Source organism: Oncorhynchus mykiss, chromosome 1, assembly GCF_057628025.1.
Source record: "Oncorhynchus mykiss isolate SJ-2025 chromosome 1, ASM5762802v1, whole genome shotgun sequence".
Taxonomy (NCBI): Eukaryota; Metazoa; Chordata; class Actinopteri; order Salmoniformes; family Salmonidae; genus Oncorhynchus; species Oncorhynchus mykiss.
In genome coordinates this window covers 56,321,254-56,340,819 of record NC_143022.1, presented here as the reverse complement: position 1 = coordinate 56,340,819, position 19,566 = coordinate 56,321,254, and the positions used below count along the sequence as shown (strand labels likewise).

Sequence of the window (19,566 nt, the reverse complement as noted above, 5' to 3'; positions counted from 1 at the left end):
CACTGTAAATGTGTAAAAAAAATTCAGCAGTGTTATTTCCTGATTGGTTGAAAATACAATTTACACAGAACCTTCTAATCAGCAGGTTTGCATGGGCCGGAGTTACTGCTTTCCATGGTGACCTGACCATGCGATAAATTGGTTAATAGTTCCTAACCTCTCTGCCAATAACAGTTAGATTTCAGTTTCCCCTCCCCACTCAGACCACTCCCATAAAGTCCTAGCAAAATTCTTGCTTGAGAAATAGCTTGTGCTGAAAAGCCATTTTAGCCCATTTTAATGGAAATCTATTATAGTAAGGTACTCAATTTTTACCCAGAATGATTTGATATTTATATAAAAATGGCTGCATTGGGCCTTTAACGTGCATATCGAGTCTGGTGGTGAGAGACTACCTTTATGGTAGTGGCCAGACGGAAGCAATTTCTTAGTAAGGCACATGACAGCCCATGAGATAAAGGCTCACCTTCCAACAGGACAATGACCCTAAGCACACAGCCAAGACCATGCAAGGACAGTCTCTGACAATACAAATGTCAAGAAGAAGAAGAAATACGATGACTGTGTTTTTTTTCTCGGGTAGTAGCTGCTGTTTGCTCCAAAATTTCCAGTTGATAAAGCGTGGGAATGTAGCAAGATAACTTAAATTGAAGATACAGATATCAATAGTCTGTGGTATTTTGAAGAGGATAGTGGATGATGATAGTGGACATCATTGATATAAACAGAGAAAAGAGTTGGCCTGAGAATTGAACCCTGTGGCACCCCCATAGAGACTGCCAGAGGTCCGGACAACAGGCCCTCCGATTTGACACACTGAACTCAATCTGAGAAGTAGATGTCAAGTTCAAACAGAGTGAGCTGGATGCCAGTTCGAGTTTTGGAGGTGAAATGGAAAAGGTGAAATGTATGGTGAGGAGCCCAGAGACCGAGCCTTGAATCAATGGACATGGTTTTGACAGAGATACGTTTGGTCCAGTGGGAGTGAGATTTTTTAAGTGGGTGGATCCAGGCCATAGGTGGCTTCAGGTTGGTTGGAAAATGTGGTGGGTGCTGTTGAGTCGTTGAAGGTAGCCCAAAGTGGACTTGTGATGTTGGTTTGTGTTTCTTCAGATCAGAGTGAGCAGGCGCAACTTGGCGACTTGGCGAAAGACCTGTATCTTACTTTACACTTATGTACAGGGCACCATTGAAGGGAGTAATTTCTGGGGTAGTCTGTTCTTTTGAGCTTTGATTTATAGTCTTTACCTGACAAAGTAATGTTAGGAAAATGAGTTATGCTGTTAGAGCTTTTGTGCCATATCCACTGCAGTGTTATAGGTGTCACGTTTATGGGCATGTCGCAGCAGTGTGTAGGAGGGAGATTCCAATATGTGGGAAGTGTGCAGGAGGACATGGGACAGAGAGAATGTGTAGTTTCGGTAGAAAAAGTTGTGTGTGTCAACTGTAGGGTTGCTCATGTTGCTGCGGATCGGAGGTGTCCGGTGGGAGAGAGGCAGGTTGAGGTGGCCAGGGTCAGAATGTGTCATATGCTGTGGCAGTGAAGAAAGTAGAGGAGTGTGAATCAAAGTTGAGGGATTCTGAGAGAATCCTTGTGAATACTAGATCTGTGCCAGAACAGATGGATAGGTAATATATATGGTTCAGTAAGGTTGGCTTCTTAGCGTTCATAGCAATGGTTATCAACTGTATCGCAGAGATGGAACGTAAGTCACAGAAAATAGATGTTGTGGTGGCAGCAGCAGAGATGTACTTGGGGGTACTAGATTTGATTTTAGAAGAGTTAGAGCCAGGGTCGGCTCTCCCATTACGCAAGATTATGAGGCCATGGCGGCATTTGAATTTGGGGGCAGCATTTTGGCAATTGGCTGCCGCCCTCCGACGCCCCTGATCGGCTACTACATTTCCGGTGGCACGCCAGCCATAAGCTCAAAGCTATTGCTGCTGTTCCCGCCCCCACCCCATTCCCGCTTCTCCCAAAGTTTACTCCCACTATCCTTGGTAGCTATGGGGATGTTTGTGTTCTTATGGGATTATCCAATGAATTATTGTATTGTTTTTTTATGTTTGTGTGTGACAAAGATGATTAATGAGTAAGGCAGTAGCCTAACCTTATTAATGTTAGCTAGCTACTACTAGTGGATATAATTTCAGCTAAAAGTAAGCTATAGAGATTTGAAACTTAATTTGCTACCATGTCTAAGAGACAAAAACTTTCAAGAAGCAAATCTTTTTTTTTAAACGAAAGAGAAAAGAGGCACAATCTCTAAGCCAAAGAAATTCGCTGCTGATATTTATCAGCGTGCAGCAATGTCCATCAGCCGGTGTGGAGAACGACAAGCCTCAGATGACAGGCCATTAATTTGCCGAGATGGACTAGCCCCTGTTCGCTGGTTTTAGCAGCGAAGAACGCAAACCGGAGGAGTTCGAGCCATCCACTTCCACTGATGATGACAGCTCTCACACCTCCAAACAATGCTGGAGGAGACCCTACTATCTTGGACCTGGACTCAGATTCTGCGGTCCCCATCCCCGATGAAAGTGGTGCTGTTGCTGCTAAATCTGACTCCCAGACAAAAAACATAAAAGATCCCGGTGAGTGGCCAAAATATATGAATGGATCTTTATAGGATATGTTAGTGCAGGCTGGACCACATCAGGATTAGGAGGGGAATTTCCCAAGAGACTAATATTTTCGGTGGCCCACTTCAATAGGAGGAGGCCAAACGGGGAGAGAGTGGAGAGACCATGGCTTGTCTATTCCAAGCAAAATGGTGGAGCCTTCTGTTTTTGCTGCAAACTTTTTCACACGAGTGCAAATCTGCACTGGTCAGGGAATGAACCAGGGACTGGAAGAATCTGAGCCACCTCAGCTCGCATGAGAAGTCACATTACCACCTAGATAGTTTCCAGAGGTGGAAGGACCTGGAGATCAGGCTGGTGTCCAAGCAAACTATCAATGCCCAAGCCCAACAGGCTATTGACGGAGAGACTCCACTGGCTGCAGGTGCTGCAGAGGCTCATGGCCCTGATACGCATAATGGCCACCCAGAACATTGCACTTTGTGTGACCACCAACAGGCTGAATGAGCCAAATAATGGGAACTTTTTGAAGTTTGTGGAAATGCTGGGTATCATAAAGGAGCATGTAAGGAGAGTACAGTCCAAATAAACACATGTGCACTACCCCAGTAAAATAATCCAGGATGAAATCATTGACATGATGGGATCCATTGACACAAGAGATCCAGCAGTGAGCCAAAAGCAACCAAATAGTATTCTATAATTTTGGACTGCACCCCAGACGAGCAAAACAGAGCAGATGACCATGGTGGGGCTTTTTGTTTCAATTGAGGATGATTGGCCAGTGCACAGGAGAGCCACTTCCTGGAGTCATGCCCACCTTGAGGCAACAGCATGAGCATGACCGAGTTGCTCATCACAAAACTACAGAAACATGGCATCACCATTATGGACATGAGAGGGCAGGGGTAAGACCACGAGACGAATATGTGGGTGAGGCACAGCAGAGTTTAATAGAGAGTGCAGGATATCAATCTGAGTGCCTTTTTTGTGCCATGCAGCGCGCACTCGCTGAACATGATTCTCTCTGATGCAGCAATGTGTTGCTTGGAGACGGCTGAGTTTTTTTAACACCATCCAAGAGATTTCTGCATTTTTAACCGGCTCTACAAACTGCTGGGACATGCTGAAATAGCACGTACAAGATGGACTCACAATGAAACCCCTCAGCACCACGAGACGGAAGAGCCGGGTGGAGGTTGTGAAACCAGTGCGTTACCAATTCGGGGAGATTTATGAAGGTTGTTGGCAAAAAGCATTCCCGCCAAGATGAACAACTTTGGCTTCATGTGCGCAGTGGTTGTTTGGTATGACATCTTGTTCGAAGTGAACATCACCAGTAAGAGTTTGCCTGCTGTGAGTTTTGAGAAGTTGCTCAACTGAACTCCACCAGGGTATTCCTCCAAGACTACCGCTCTGATGCAGCTTTCACTGACGCATTAGCAAGCGCAAAAGAATTGGCAGAGGAGATATGCTGTATTGAGCCCTGTTTCCCAGTGCAGCCCATGGTCCGTCCCAGGAAGAAGAGGAGTCAGCTTGGCTATGAGGGAGAATGAGCCTGTGACTCAGCAGAAATTCCAAGTTTATTTCTTTAATCCGACTCTTGATTCTGCTATCCAGTCCGTCAACGGGCACTTTACGCAGGCCGAAGAGCACAGCAGTGTTAGCATCCTGTACAACATCCCCACCATCAAGTATATGGACACTGCAGTGCTTACCAGGGACTGCGCAACACTGAAGAGGGCCCTTATGTACGGGGATTCCAGGGACATTGATGCAAAAGAGCAGGAAACGTCTTGAGCAGGAAACTGGACAGTGAGGCAAAACCACTCGACGCACTGGGGTATATATCCAAACACCAAATGGCCTTCTTGTATCCCAATGCCATTGTTTCCCTGAGAGTTCTTCTCACACACTCAGTGACAGTGGCAAGCGGAGAGCTCACATTCTCCAAGGTCAAACTCATCAAAAACTCTACTACGAATCAAAAGAGACTCAATGGACTCGCCACCATATCAATTGAGGACGAGTTGTCTTACAAAACCAACCTCCAAGAAGCAGTGCATGATTTTGCTGCTAGGAAGGCCAGGTGAGTCATCTTGTCTCTGAATGAAAGGTAAGTGTTGACCATACACTCACATTAATTCTATCACAGAGTAATTTGTAAGATTACTCAATGATCTATTGCCTGTTTACTTTGTATGTTTTAGATTTAAATAGACTACATCCTAATCTTACTCTCTTGCCCCCTAACCCTCCATCTCCCCTCTCTCTATCTAAAATCAAATCAAATTTTATTTGTTCAACAGGAATACAACCTTACAGTGAAATTCTCACATAACAATGTAGTTTTAAGAAAATACCTAGTAAAAGTAATAGGTAAAAATACCGGGGGCACCGGTGTCGAGGTAATTGAGGTAATATGTTCATGTAGGTAGAGTTATTAAAGTGACTGATAATAACAGAGAGTAGCAGCAGCGTATAAGGGGGGGGGGGGGGGGCAATGCAAATTGTCTGGGTAGCCATTTGATTAGATGTTCAGGATTCTTATGGCATGAGGGTAGAAGCTGTTCCGGTACCGCTTGCCGTGCGGTAGCTGAGAGCACAGTCTATGACTAGAGTGGCTGGAGTCTTTGACAATTTTTATACCAGGCGGTGTCAGAGGAAGGCCCTAGAGGTCCTGGATGGCAGGAAGCTTGGCCCCGGTGATGTACTGGGCCGTATGCACTACCCTCTCTAGTGCCTTGCAGTCAGAGGCTGAGCAGTTGCCATACTGTGATGCAACCCGTCAGGATGCTCTCTATGGTGCAACTGTAAAATCTTTTGAGGCTCTAAGGACCCATGCCAAATCTTTTCAGTCTCCTGAGGGGGAATAGGTTTTGTTGTGCCCTCTTCACGCCTCTTCTTGGTGTGCTTGGACCATGTTAGTTTGTTGGTGATGTGGACGCCAAGTAACTTGAAGCTCTCAACCTGCTCCACTACAGCCGCGTCAATGAGAATGGGGGTGTGCTCGGTCCTCCATTTCCTGTAGTCCACAATCATCTCTTTTGTCTTGATCAGATTGAGAGATAGGTTGTTGTCCTTGCACCACACGGTCAGATCTCTGACCTCCTCCCTATAGGCTGTCTCATCGTTGTTGGTGATCAGGCCTACCACTATTTTCTCGTTGGCAAACTTAATGATGGTGTTGGAGTCGTGCCTGGCCATGCAGTCATGTGTGAAAAGGGAGTACAGGAGGGGACCCTAACCCTAAGCACACAGCCAAGACCATGCAGGAGTAGCTTGGGACAAGTCTCTGACTGTCCTTGAGTGGCCCAGCCTGAGCCCAGACTTGAACCTGATCAAACATCTCTGGAGAGATCTGAAGATAGCTGTGCAGCGATGCTCCCCATCCAACCTGACAGAACATGAAAGGATCTACAGAGAAGAATGGAAGAAACTCCCCAAATACAGGTGTGCCAAGCTTGTAGCGTCATACCCAAGAAGACTCAAGACTGTAATCGCTGCCAAAGGTGCTTCAACAAAGTTTTATCTATTTAACTAGGCAAGTCAGTTAAGAACAAATACATGTTTACAATGACGGCCTACCCCGGCCAAACCCGGACGACGCTGGGCCAATTGTGCGCCGCCCTATGGGACTCCCAATCACGTCCGGGTGTGATATAGCCTGGATTCAAACCAGGGACTGCAGTGACGCCTCTTGCACTGAGATGCAGTGCTTTAAAACGCTGCGCCACTCGGGAGCCCAAAGTACTGAGTAACGGGTCTGAATACTTACGTAACAGTAATATATATATATATTTTTCTATTAACCTGTTTTTGTTTTGTCAGTATGGGGTATTGTGTGTAGATTGATGAGGAAAAAAAGGCAGTTAGCCTAGTGGTTAGAGCGTTGGGCCAGTAAACGAAAGGTTGCTAGATCGAATCCCCGAGCTGACAAGATAAACATATTGTCTTTCTGCCCCTGAACAAGGCAGTTAACCCACTTCCTAGGCCGTCATTGTAAATAAGAATTTGTTCTTAACTGACTTGCCAAGTTAAATAAAGGTTAAATAAAAAAATATATAAAATGTGGAAAAGTCAAGGGGTCTGAATACTTTCTGAATGCACTGTAGAATGATGTCAATATCGATTGCAAAAGTCTAACAGGCAGGAGATGGCATGCATGAGCAAGATAAAACATAATTGTGCTAACAAAGACTTGAGTCGAGCAGAGGAAGGGTGCCGCAAAAGCAGGGCTGCCTCTTGCGCGCAAATTAAGCTTGCGAGCATGACTTTGAGCGAGCAGAACTGCATTTCCACATGCAGTAAATTATTTTGAGAACAGAGATATTTGTTCGCCTGCAGAAATACTCACTACATGTCAACACTCACAAATATGATGCATCACCACACGGATGTCTTTTCTTCCTCTCACAGCGATTTTCCAGTTTGCACTCCAAAATCAATTTTGCTCACTCAACTGCTTACTATAATTTTATAACTCGGAAATTCTAGTCACTGAACATAGCCTAAAGCAGTCTACTGAAACTCAATTGGTCAGGGTTTTTGGACCAATCACGGCTTGACTGCGCTCTAACTGGATTTTTGACCATAGAGATGAAAGGGGACGGTGAAAGGTTAATAATTAATGTCTGACAAAATAAAGAGGTAAGTTCGATTAGTTTTTCAGTAGATAAATTATCTAACCAACTAGCTAGCTAATAAACTATGATATTGAAGTCGTTTTTTTTTGTTGGTTTTCTGTTATTAAAGCAGGCTATTGATGAGGCAAGCTAGGTCAGCCAGCTAGGAAGCTAACTAGTTAACGTTAGTGTTGATGATTAACTTACAGGAGAGTGAGACCAAATCATGGACGCTGGACAGAGTGGATTTCAGTTGTAACAAAAAGGCAGTTTATTGAGTCAAAAGATATCTTGTCCTGCACTTTTAACGTGCACGGACCTGATTCATATAGCTCAAAATGGAGTTAGCTGAAAAAGGGGCCTAAACAAAGGTTACAACAGTTTTTATACATAGAATAATGTAGGTGGAGTCTTGTCGTGGTGGTCTTCTGACTGGTCCCGAAGGGTTGGAGGCGGACCTGCTCCAGCCAGAGCAGGAGCCCCAATGGTGCACAGCAGAGCCTTCTGCTCTGGGCACCCGACCAGTAGAGGGGGGATGAAGTGTGTGTGTTTATGCAATGGAATGTCTGTGTGTCCTGGGGTCGTGAGATAAGAGGAACTGAAACTGGCAGTTTATGGCTGGGGGTAGGGTGCTTCCTGTTCGAACAGGGGTGTGTGCAATGACTTGAGTCAAGCGGATAAGTTTGGCGCTGTATAATATATGAGCTATGTGTATGAATATATGTATATATGACATTAGCTAGCTAACTAACATTTATCCATGTGGTTTAACCAAAGCCAAAGCTGCTGTCTATTGGTTAGAACGATAGTTCTATACTGAATGTATGTTATAGTCATTGCTAAAAAATATGAGTAGTGTAGGTAAAGGAATTAAGTGAATCTATAGGAGAAGCTCTCTTCGAGCTGGGTTGGGCATGAACTGACATAATGCTGTTCAGTACTGAGCAGTGTTACCAACTCCTCAGTAAGGAAAGTAGCTATTGGCTGCCCTAAAAGTTGCTAGAAGTCACTAAATGATGGCATCACCTAATTTGCATAATTGGCCATGTGCATATAATTGTGATGGACGCTGTAGGTGAGAGGAATAACGTCGTGGGAGAGACAAAAAGTGACCGGCAAAAGTGACCCAAAAGAGACATTCTGGCGGAGTTACCTAATTTTTTAATGTAGTTTTTTTTTTTTTAAGTACATTTACATCCTGCCCTGAATGTAAGTCAGGGTGGTATCAGCTTCCCGCATGCGCAAATCATTTGCTATTCACCCCACGCGGAGGGGTGAACATCTCCTGCTCTGACTGCAGCTGGGAGGGACTGCTGCGTGAGGACTGGGCCGCCTGTGCGTGCTTTGGGACGGGGGTGGGGCCCATTGCCGCACCCGCTGCTCGTTGAGAAGAGTAAGAACGATATGTGCTTTCACGTCAGAGTCTCCAATAACACCAGAAAAAGTCGCTAGATTTGTTGCTGGTGACCTTTTTGAAAATGTGTCGCTAGAGGGGTCTGAATACTTGCTAAATATGGATTGACACATGGCAATTCTACAGTAATGAAGTAATGCGGAGACTCAGATTTTTCACTTTGAAATGCATGACAAACAGAGTTCCTGTGCATAGTTTTATGGTTTGTTACACTTCAAATCATTGGTTTTGGTCTGACATACATTTTTAAAATGAAAAGTCTGAGTGTCAGCATCACTTGTAACCATAGAATTGACCTACAGCTTGGCTCAACCTCACATCTTATCACTTATTTATCTAAATGATTAACCATAGTTACCTCTTTTGATAAACCACTGCAGTCCTAAAATAGACTGTTACCTTGAATGCAACATTAAGATGTTAAAACATTTTAACTCCAATTGAACTCTGTCTGTGACATTTCCTGACATCTAATTTCCCTCTCTCTTCCACACCAGTTGTTCTCAGCAGACAGGTCAGTGTGTGTAGAGAACACATTTACCAGGTGGAGTCAGGCTTATACTTCATTGCCCTGGACCGCTACACCAACAAGGCAGAGGAACTCAAGTTTGGACTAGTGAGTCACCAACTCATCTTATGCCTTCCTTTCACAACTCGACACATACATTACATGACCAAAAGTATGTGGACACCTACTCGTCGAACTTCTCCTTCCAAAATCATGGAGTTTGTCCCCCACTTTGCTGCTATAACAGCCTCCACTTTTCTGGGAAGTCTTTCAACTAGATGTAGGAACATTGCCCTGCTAGAGCTGCCCCGGTGTTACTGTCATTTAATTATACCAATGTGTTTTCATTAATTGAATTCCCTTAATCTATTTTATGAGAATTTGTAAGATTCTTGTTTGCATAAAATAGACGGAAACCAGTCTTATCAATAATAGGTAACATAATTTATTCTCGGAGCGCGCTGCCACGTTACTACGAGCAACAGTTTATATACAATACAATAACATGACGTCATTTCATTGCTTAACAGAATCCCCTCCTCTCGACCGGGACAAAGGGAACTTTAAAAGTTAATTCTGACCCCCCTAGCACATACACAGGACACACAACACAACTGAAATAACTTTTGACCCCTCAACATTATCGATCACCACTTAGCTGACAGTTCTAATTAACAGAAAACCTAGGAATGCACTCACTGTCTTATCTAAAACACCCCAGAGCTAAGTTTCGTCGGTTCAACCATAAGTTAACTTATCTGTTTACTTAATCCTCAACCCATTTCTTTCTTCCTAGTTGGAATGGTGTTCATTAACTTTAATTACTCCTTGTCCGTGTCACACAATTCCTTCTTATGAACTCATATTATTAATCAGATATAATAAAACAGAGTTTAAGTTTACTTAGTTACAGTTCCATTTAAAATATTTTTTTCCAGTCATTTAATCATAATTTTCCTAACACCCGGTCAACTGTAAGTGCTGTTATTGTGAAGTGGAAACATCTAGGAGCAACAATGGCTCAGCCGTGAAGTGGTAGGCCACACAAGCTCACAGAATGCGAGCACCGAGTGGCCGAAGTGCGTAGCGTGTAAAAATCGTCTGTCCTCAGTTGCAACACTCACTACCGAGTTCCAAACTGTCTCTGGAAGCAATGTCAGCAAAATGATTGTTAGTCGGGAGCTTCATGAAATTGGTTTCCATGGCCGAGCAGTCGCACACAAGCCTAAGATCAGCATGCATAATGCATAGCGTCGGCTGGAGTGGTGTAAAGCTCACCGCCATTGGACTCTGGAGCAGTGGAAACGCGTTCTCTGGAGCGTTCCTGTTACTCCATGACAATGCCCCCATGCCCAAAGTGAGGTCCATACAGAAATGATTTGTTGAGATTGGTGTGGAAGAACTGGACTGACCTGCACAGAGCCCTGACCTCAACCCCATCGAACACCTTTGGGATGAATTGGAACGCCGACTGCGAGCCAGGCGTAATCGCCCAACAATGCCCAACCTCACTAATGCTGTTGGAAGCAAGTGGCTGAATGGAAGCAAGTCCCCACAGCAATGTTCCAACATCTAGTGGAAAGCCTTCCCAGAAGAGTAGAGGCTGTTAAAACCGCAAAGGTATGACCAACGCGATATTAATGCCCATGATTTTGGAATGAGTTGTTCGACGAGCAGGTGTCCACATACTTTTGGTCATGTAGTGAATTTATTCTGTTTATTCTGGGGAACAGTCTATGTATGTTAGCAAACACTTCCTGAGAACCTATTTTGTTTAGGCGTTAGAGCTGTGTTTCTTAATCTTGGTCCTCGGGACCCCAAGGGGTGCACGTTTTGGTTTTTGCCCTAGCACTACACAGCAGATTAAAATAATCAACTAATGATTAGACAGCGTGCCAGCTTAGTGGTCTGCCCCTAGCACAGTCAGTGTAGTCAGCTCAGTTCATCTAGGGCTGGATGACTTGACAGAGAAAACTTATTTGCGAAGGGGAGTACCTTGTAATGCACCAGAAAGAGTGTACTTTGTTACAAAATACAACACTGAAGCAAAGAACATTAAAATGAATCATTGAAAATAATTGGGGAATCATCCAAAGTTATACGCTACTATGCAGGCTTTCCAGAACCAATAGTCAGTCATAAGCTTTAAGAGATGTCCTACCCTAAATGACAAATTAGTCCACAGCTATCTTCCTGATGACTCTCAAAAGACTTGGCTAGAGCACAAACCCAAGGGCTCTTTTAAATGCAACCATTGCAGAAATATTGCACAGAAAAAGTATTTTGGTTGACACGGCTTCTAAAATTGAGTATCAAATCAGGTATTTAATTAACTGCAAAACCACTCACGTCCTCTACAGATTGGAATGTCCACAGTGCAAGGTGTTCTACATTGGACAGACAAAGAGATGCCTTCTGCTTAGCAGAACACAAGTACGCCATACGGGTAGTCAGTGAAGACTGCCCCATGGCAAAGCACTACAAGTCCTTACCCCATGCCAACCCTGCTTCCCTACAAGCTATGTTCCGGCCTCAATTAGAAAAGTAAGTAAGTACCCTAGTTTAAATGAAGATATGGATTTCTCGCCTTTCCTGTAGGATAGTTTGAGGTCCCTTTGCTCTCATCTAGTGGACATGTTACTATATTGCCCTCAGCTATGTTTAGACTGTTGTGGTCCATGTTTGCTGTGTTCTAGTGTACTATAAAATAGATGGCTCTCCTATTCTTAACACTTTGACGCATCATATTCAAGGTTAGAACAACCTTTCTAGTGGTTCTGATGATTCTAGCCTTGAGATGCATTTTTTATAACATATCTACAGTATTTCACTTTTTAATGTGTATAGTATTGCTTACTAGGTGTTGTCCAATTAATTCTGTAACCACTCTCTCTTCAAATCAGGGTTGATTGGAAAGAGCGGTTCAAAAGAGGACATTATCATATTTTTGTGCTCCCTGACGAAGGCCATGCAGCCAAAACACGTCAGAGTTTTAAAACTTTGTTTCCATTGAACATTACATACAAATAAAGGCATTTTCATGAATTGGTATGACTAGACTTTAGATAGTGAATAGTCATTACATAGCTAGTTAGCAGAAAATTAGATCAAAAAAGTATTTTGTATTATTTAGAAAATAGTAAAAATAAAGAAAAGCCCTTGAATGAAAGTCCAAACGTTTGACTGGTACTATATATATAAATCAAAATGTATTGGTCACATACACATATTTAGGAGATGTTATTGCAGGTGCAGCAAAATGCTTGTGAATTAAAAAATTACACTTTGAGTAATTATATAATACATAGATCAATAATTAAATACATTCAGATAAATAGATACAATTAATACATTTTAGTCAGTATTTTTGTATTTCCTTGCTCATGTATTTAATTGTGGGGGTTTATTTTATCTTTTTATGTGTTCATTCATTTATTTATTCATGCATTTCATTCTAATTACAGCTGGTTTGGTCCGCCATAGTAATGAGCCTTGCTGTTGGAAAACCACGTCACAACAGTGTCCGACTTCCGGCTGTCGCAGATGCACATCCTCCGATTTTACTCCTCCACTTTCATCTGCAGTCGGTTGCTTCAGCCTTACCACTCAAACAAGCCCTGTGAAGAAGCAGAGATACTTTTGAGGAGATGGAAAACTCCACTCCTCTATGTATTAGTGCCCATTGTGTACGTTGCTCATGCGTCGGTAATGGGCCGCGCAGTGCATTTTGGGTGAATTTGGGACAAGGAGAGCGCTCCTTTTAAGGAGTGAATGGGAGTCAATTGGTCGCTAGCTCAAAAACCCAACATTAGCATGTATTTCATGAATAAGAAGTACATTACAAATATTTTGAGACGTGATATAATTAATTTGTCTGTAATATCGTATAGCTTTGTAATCGTGACATTATGTACTTTAGAGGAAAATAGGCAGGTTTGTCGACTCAGCCTAACAACTTCAACGCGATTAGTCGACAGTCTGCTGGATGGTGCCTTATACGTTGATATCTCTGTATTTATTTAACATCTTTGGTTAAAGAATTCTGTGCATCCCCGGCCTCATTCACATTGTAGCTATCGGTTTCTATTCGGAGGCATTTTGGGAGTTGAAAAATCACTTCCGGTAAGTAACTTGGATGGTAAAGGTTAAAGCTATTAAAGGTAGCCTTGCTCTGGTCTCAAAACATTCACATTGGTGGGATATATCCGAGCAAATTCTGCATTGATCCCGCCTGCTTCAAAGTGTTTAAAGAGGAGGAATTCAAGAAAAGCGATGAAACAGCAAGACGTTACTGCTCTCTCTTCCAAGTATTATCAAATCTTTGGTATGATACATAACTAGCTATTTACACGGTTTTGAACGTCTGCTTGCTAGATAACGTTAGCGAACCTCAGTTTATGTGTTAGCTCGGTGCCACCAAATATAGGACAAAGTTGCAAATCGAACCCAAAAGTTAGTACAGACAAATAATACGAACTAGTTTTCATGCGACTTGTTAGCTAGGTGCTGTGGAAGAATGGGTTTGAGTTAATAAACGAGTTATCAACCACGCTCAATTGAGTTTTTCATGTGAGCACTGGAGATTGTTTCGGTATTTTAATGGGAGGCGGGCTGCGTTGGAGTGCATCTAGCGGGCGACACTTGCGGAGGTGCCGGCGACCTGCTAGGCTTGGATGGAGTCGCTTGCCGGGTACGTCTACAAAGCGGCGGCTGAGGGCCGAGTCCTGACGCTGGCCGCCTTGCTGCTCAACCACTCCAAGCCAGAGACACGATATCTACTGAGTTATGTGACCCACCTCGCCGGCCAAAGGTCAACTCCTCTCATCATCGCAGCTCGAAACGGACATGACAAAGTTGTGAGGCTGCTGCTGGATCACTACAGGGTGGATACTGAACAAACTGGCACAGTCAGATTTGACGGGTTAGTATTCATGAATTTAATAATTATGTCTGTTCACCACCATGGCAGCCTGGCAGCACACCAACTCCTTAAATTCAATTGTGTGTTGTGTCAATTGTGTGTATTTGCACTTTATTTATGTTGGTATAATTGTGTGAAATTAAGGTATTTAATACACTTCCATGTGCATTTGATGATTGATTAATTCTACCCATCTCCTCTCTCCTTCAGGTATGTCATTGATGGGGCCACTGCTCTGTGGTGTGCGGCTGGCGCAGGACACTTTGAGGTAGTCCGCCAGTTGGTGTGCCACCAGGCCAAAGTCAACCACACCACTGTCACCAACTCCACCCCCCTGAGGGCAGCCTGCTTTGACGGGTGTCTGGACATTGTGAAATACCTGGTGGACCACCAGGCCAAAATCGGCATCGCCAACAAGTATGACAACACCTGCCTGATGATTGCTGCCTACAAGGGCCATACGGACGTAGTGGGCTTCCTGCTGGAGCATGGAGCTGACCCTAACTCCAAGGCCCACTGTGGGGCAACCGCCCTGCACTTTGCTGCTGAGGAGGGCCACCTGGACATCGTTAAGGAGCTGGTGCGCTGCCAGGCTGCCATGGTGGTGAACGGCCACGGCATGACACCGATCAAGGTGGCGGCGGAGAGCTGCAAGGCGGAGGTGGTGGAGCTGCTGCTGTCTCATGCCAACTGTGGCCCGCACAGCCGCATCGAGGCCCTTGAGCTGCTGGGTGCCTCGTTCGCCAACGACCGGGAGAACTATGACATCCTCAAGACCTATCACTACCTGTACCTGGCCATGCTGGAGCGCCACCGCGATCCCGTCAGCCTCATCGCCAAGGTGCTGCTTCCGCCCATCGAGGCCTACAGCGGCCGGGGCGAGTGCCGCACCCTGCAGGAGCTGGAGGCAATCCGGGCAGACCGCAACGCGCTGCACATGGAGGGCCTGATGGTGCGTGAGCGTATTCTGGGATCGGATAACATTGACGTGTCACACCCCATCATCTACCGGGGAGCTGTGTACGCCGACAATATGGAGTTCGGCCAGTGCATCAAGCTATGGCTGCACGCGCTGCACCTGCGTCAGAAGGGCAACCGCAACACGCACAAGGACCTGCTGCGGTTCGCCCAGGTCTTCTCCCAGATGGTGCACCTGAAGGAGCCGGTGGGGGCGGAGCCAGTGGAGCAGGTGTTACACTGCAGTGTGCTGGAGATCCAGAGGAACATCGCAAGGGTGGAGGCGGCGCCTGAGGCAGAGCTGCACACGGCCATGGACAACTACGAGTCCAATATGTTCACCTTCCTCTACCTGGTCTGTATCAGCACCAAGACTGTGTGCGGCGAGGAGGCACGTGCCCATGTCAACGAGCAGATATACAACCTGATCCAGCTGGACCCGCGTTCACGGGAGGGCTTGTCCCTGTTGCACCTGGCCATCAGCTCCAGCACGCCTGTGGACGACTTCCACACCAACGACGTGTGCAGCTTCCCCAATGCTCAGGTCACCAAGCTGCTGCTGGACTGCGGTGCGCAAGTGAACGCGGTGGACCACGAGGGCAACAGTCCTCTGCACATCATCGTCCAGTACAACCGGCCTATCAGCGACTTCCTGACACTGCACGCCATCATCATCAGCCTGGTGGAGGCTGGCGCCCACACTGACATGACCAACAAGCAGAAGAAGACGCCACTGGACAAGAGCACCACAGGTGTGTCGGAGATCCTGCTCAAGACCCAGATGAAAATGAGCCTCAAGTGCCTGGCGGCACGTGCCGTGCGCCAGCACCAAATTACCTTCCGCAACCAGATCCCTAAGACCCTGGAGGAGTTTGTGGAGTTCCACTGATCCACCTGGCCAAGGAGGCTTTTTAAACCATTAGAAAACTTGTGTTCTTGTGATTTTTTTATTTTATTTTTTATATATATTTTTTATTGTTCTAATTTTCTATCAAATCAAAATGGTGTTTGCTGCTGATGATTAGGAATAGTAGGATGCATTTTGTTTTTTAAAACAATGGTTCCTTTTTTCTGTTTTAAGTATGAATCACAAGTACCAGCAGCATCTCCCATATCTCTCCCACTGAAGTGTTACGGTCTGTGGCTGTCATTGTGACACAGTGGGTGTCACTAGCAGAATGAGGAAATTGTCAGCCTGCTTTGAGCTTTCACTTTCCCAAAGTGTTCCAAAGAGAATACCTGGCAAAGCCAAGCATCCACACAATGGTGACAACAGCAGCACCTTTTGGCTGCTTTTAGTGCATGGACCCAATTGTCCCAGACTCCCAGCTAGGTTCGCAACCATGAAAAGTAGCATTACTCTATTGATTCATTTTGCAGGTTGCCTGTTGAAGTGGTGTTGTATGTAGGTTTGCAGTGATTATTAAGGCCCGTTGTTTGAGCAAGTGAATGTGTGTCTGTGAGAGAAGAGGTGAGAAGGTAGTAGTTGAATTTAGAACTTTGTACTTAAGAGTTTGTTTTTTCATAACCAATATAAAAAAAAAGGTTTATTTAAGAGGTGTGTGATTTTGTTTTGTACTTAAAAATAGATGTATAATGAGCTTTCTTTTACATGAACACTGTCTGGTAAAGATGTGCCTTATTTTATATTTTGGAATAATTAGGCCTAGATATCCCTTGTAACCAAGTCACCAACACTTGGGTTGTTGGCCCTCCTGACTTGCTTGGCTTCTGTGTGTGGAGACTACACGGCTTTGGTTGAGCATTGCCACATAATGACCATTTTTAAATGGATGCTGCTAGTATTGATGTTTGAGCATGTCTTCCATTCTCTGTCTTGTGTTTGTGTGTGGGTACGCATGCTAAGCGAATGAGAGAGGGACTGTGGATTGTTTGTGGCGGTGTTGAATGTTGGCCTTTAGCCTAGGCTTTTAGCCTAGGCTTGCAACCTGTCGTTTGTCCTTAACAACTAACGATTCTAATGTCTGTAATTTTGTGTGTTCTAATCAGATGATCAGAGATTAAAGCTGAGAATGAAAGGTGATTTGATTCAAGATTTTCATCCAAGTAAATCATTAACTGTGTGACCGTATGTTTTTATTTTGGGGGGCTTGAGTGGAGATTGTATGTATTTTGTGTTTGAGGTGAGTAGTGGACTGAGATGCAAATTAGCCTAAAGACAGTTTAACTCAGTGTTTCTTCATCAGTTTACGTTTGTCAGAAATACCAATACCAAATGTTTTAACATTGGTCCAAAAAATGTCATGTGTAAATGTAACATTTTCTGACATCCAAGAGGGTAGTGTCAAAATTGGTCCAATGTCACATGCAATGACCCACATCTCATGCATACAGATGGCTTCTGGATTGAGTCAGAGCAACAGTGGGCTTAAATCTTAACTGATAATTCCACACAAACACACACAGCTATCATTTCATATGGAATCTGGCCAATTCACCCTGTTGCTATACAGATATTGCTCAATTGTTAGGATTTTTCAATTTCATGTGATATGATGGAATGTGTGATAACACTGGTAGATCTTTTCTGATAGATATTGTAGTCAAGGTGCCCTATTTTGGAGTATTTTATTTTGAAATGTATTTTTTATCTCCCTTTTTCTTCCCAATTTCGTGATATCAAATTATGATCTTGTCTCATTGCTGCAACTCCCCAATGGGCTTGGGAGAGGTGAAGGTCGAGTCATGCCTCCTCTGAAACATGACCCGCCTAACCGCACTTTTTAACACATGCCAGCTTAACCCGTAAGCCAGCTGCACCAATGTGTTGGAGGAAACAACACCATCTTACTGACAAATTAATTCATCCTGCAGGCACCTGGCCTGCCACATGGAGTTGCTAGAGTGCGATGAGCCAAGTAAAGCCCCTCTGGCCAAACCCTCCCCTAACCCGGACAACGCTGAGCCAATTGTGCGCTGCCCAATGGGACAAAACTGTCGTAACATTCAATTATCAATTAATTTCTGTCATAGCATTCAATTATTGATTAATTTAATTCTTGCACCATGCAATCAATGATCAGTTCTTAAGATGTCTTTTCCTTATCCATACTGTCTGCACCATGATCTATTTAGCCTGTGCACATATGACAGACAGTTGTTGTTGGTGGGAGCAGATCCCTGGAGGAGCGTGTATTGATCCTGCTGTAGAATTCATTGCGGCCAGCAGTTCTAACAAATGAGTCACTCAGAAAAACAAATCATGACTCGAATCAGTAGAAATGGTTGTTTCAGTGGAAGGGCTCAGCACAGCAAGACTGGTGTGCTTTTTGGCCAATTCTCATGTCTGTGGTGTGCTGGGGGTCCCTGAGAGATGGGGCTGAAGCAGGTCCACACTCGCCATGGTTACCGCTCTTCTGGCGTCTTCCCGATAGCTACTTGCTCCTCCTCATCCTCCTGCCTGTTGAAGAAGCCCAGCTGGGAAGGCAGAGAGAGGGGAAAGAGTGAAACCCAGGGGTTAAAGCAAAGAAAATCACTCAATCTCAGATTGATTGTCTGCGGGGCCAAGTTAACCTCCGCTTTCATGTAAAAAAAAAAAAAAAAAAAAAAAAAAAAAAGTTATGACCATCATGTTGTTAGGGAAAGAGTACTGTAATGATCTTTTGTGCATGTATTAAACTGAAAGTTTGACCAATTCCAGTCCTTTTCAATTTATATATATTTATATATTTTTAAGAATCAATATGATGAAAATCTGTCGCAGTGACAGAGAACTTGAGCCCCTGGAAACCAAAACATTTAACCAGGCGTCTCCAGGCAGCAACATTCTGGTAACCACTAGATTAAAAAGTATATATTTCTGCAAGGCAAAACAGTTTAGGAAATGCCTGAGAGCATTTCACTATCTTTCAATTATATCAGTGTTAAACCATTTCATAACAGCAGTGAAAGTGTAGAGCGCAGGTAATCAACTTTATAGATGTATTCATAACCCTTATTCCACATTTTGTTGTTACAGCCTGATATCAAAATTGATTTAATGTTGTTTTTTCTCACCCTTCTACACACACAATACCCGATAATGGCAGTGAACATGTTTTTAGAATTTGTAGCAGATGTATTGAAAATAAAATACAGAAATTACAAATTTATATAAGTATTCAAGTGAATACATGTGAATAAATGTTAGAATAGCCTTTGGCAGCAATTACAGATGTGATTATTTCTGGGTAAATCTCAGTGTTACACAACAGCCATAGATAATCAAGCTGATTTAAGTCAAAACTGTAAGTAGGTCACTCAGGAACATTCAACGTTGTCTTGGTTAGCAACTCCAGTGTATATTTGGCCTTGTTTTAGGTCATTGTCCTGCTGATAGGGGAAATTGTCTCCCAGTGTCTGTGGGAAAGCAGACTGAATCAGGTTTTCCTCTAGGATTTTGCCTGTGCTTTGCTCTATTCCGTTTCTTTTTCACCTAAAAAAACTCCCTTGCCGGTGACAAGCATACCCATAACAGGATGCAGCCACCACCATGTTTGTAAATATGAAGAGTGGTACAGAGATGTTCACAAATCTTTGAGGTAGAGGTCAAGTCTTA

The 19,566-nt window shown here is 44.0% G+C and overlaps 1 protein-coding gene across 3 annotated transcripts; it reads left to right on the top strand.

Annotated features, from left to right (window-relative positions):
• Window positions 1-7,425: 7,425 nt before the first annotated feature.
• Window positions 7,426-16,566, top strand: LOC110525376 (protein fem-1 homolog B). 3 transcript variants are annotated; one of them, XM_036980449.2, is made up of 5 exons: window positions 7,426-9,238; window positions 11,491-11,674; window positions 12,034-12,113; window positions 12,595-14,051; window positions 14,262-16,566. In XM_036980449.2, the coding sequence occupies exons 4-5, from the start codon at window positions 13,804-13,806 to the stop codon at window positions 15,895-15,897; spliced, it is 1,884 nt and encodes a 627-aa protein (XP_036836344.1). In that variant the 5' UTR covers window positions 7,426-9,238; window positions 11,491-11,674; window positions 12,034-12,113; window positions 12,595-13,803; the 3' UTR covers window positions 15,898-16,566. The 3 variants fall into 3 exon arrangements, with proteins under 3 accessions (XP_036836344.1, XP_021461106.1, XP_036836353.1); XM_021605431.3 differs by lacking the exon at window positions 12,034-12,113; XM_036980458.2 differs by lacking the exons at window positions 11,491-11,674; window positions 12,034-12,113 and having other exon boundaries at window positions 8,850-9,238.
• The last annotated feature ends 3,000 nt before the right edge of the window (window positions 16,567-19,566 follow it).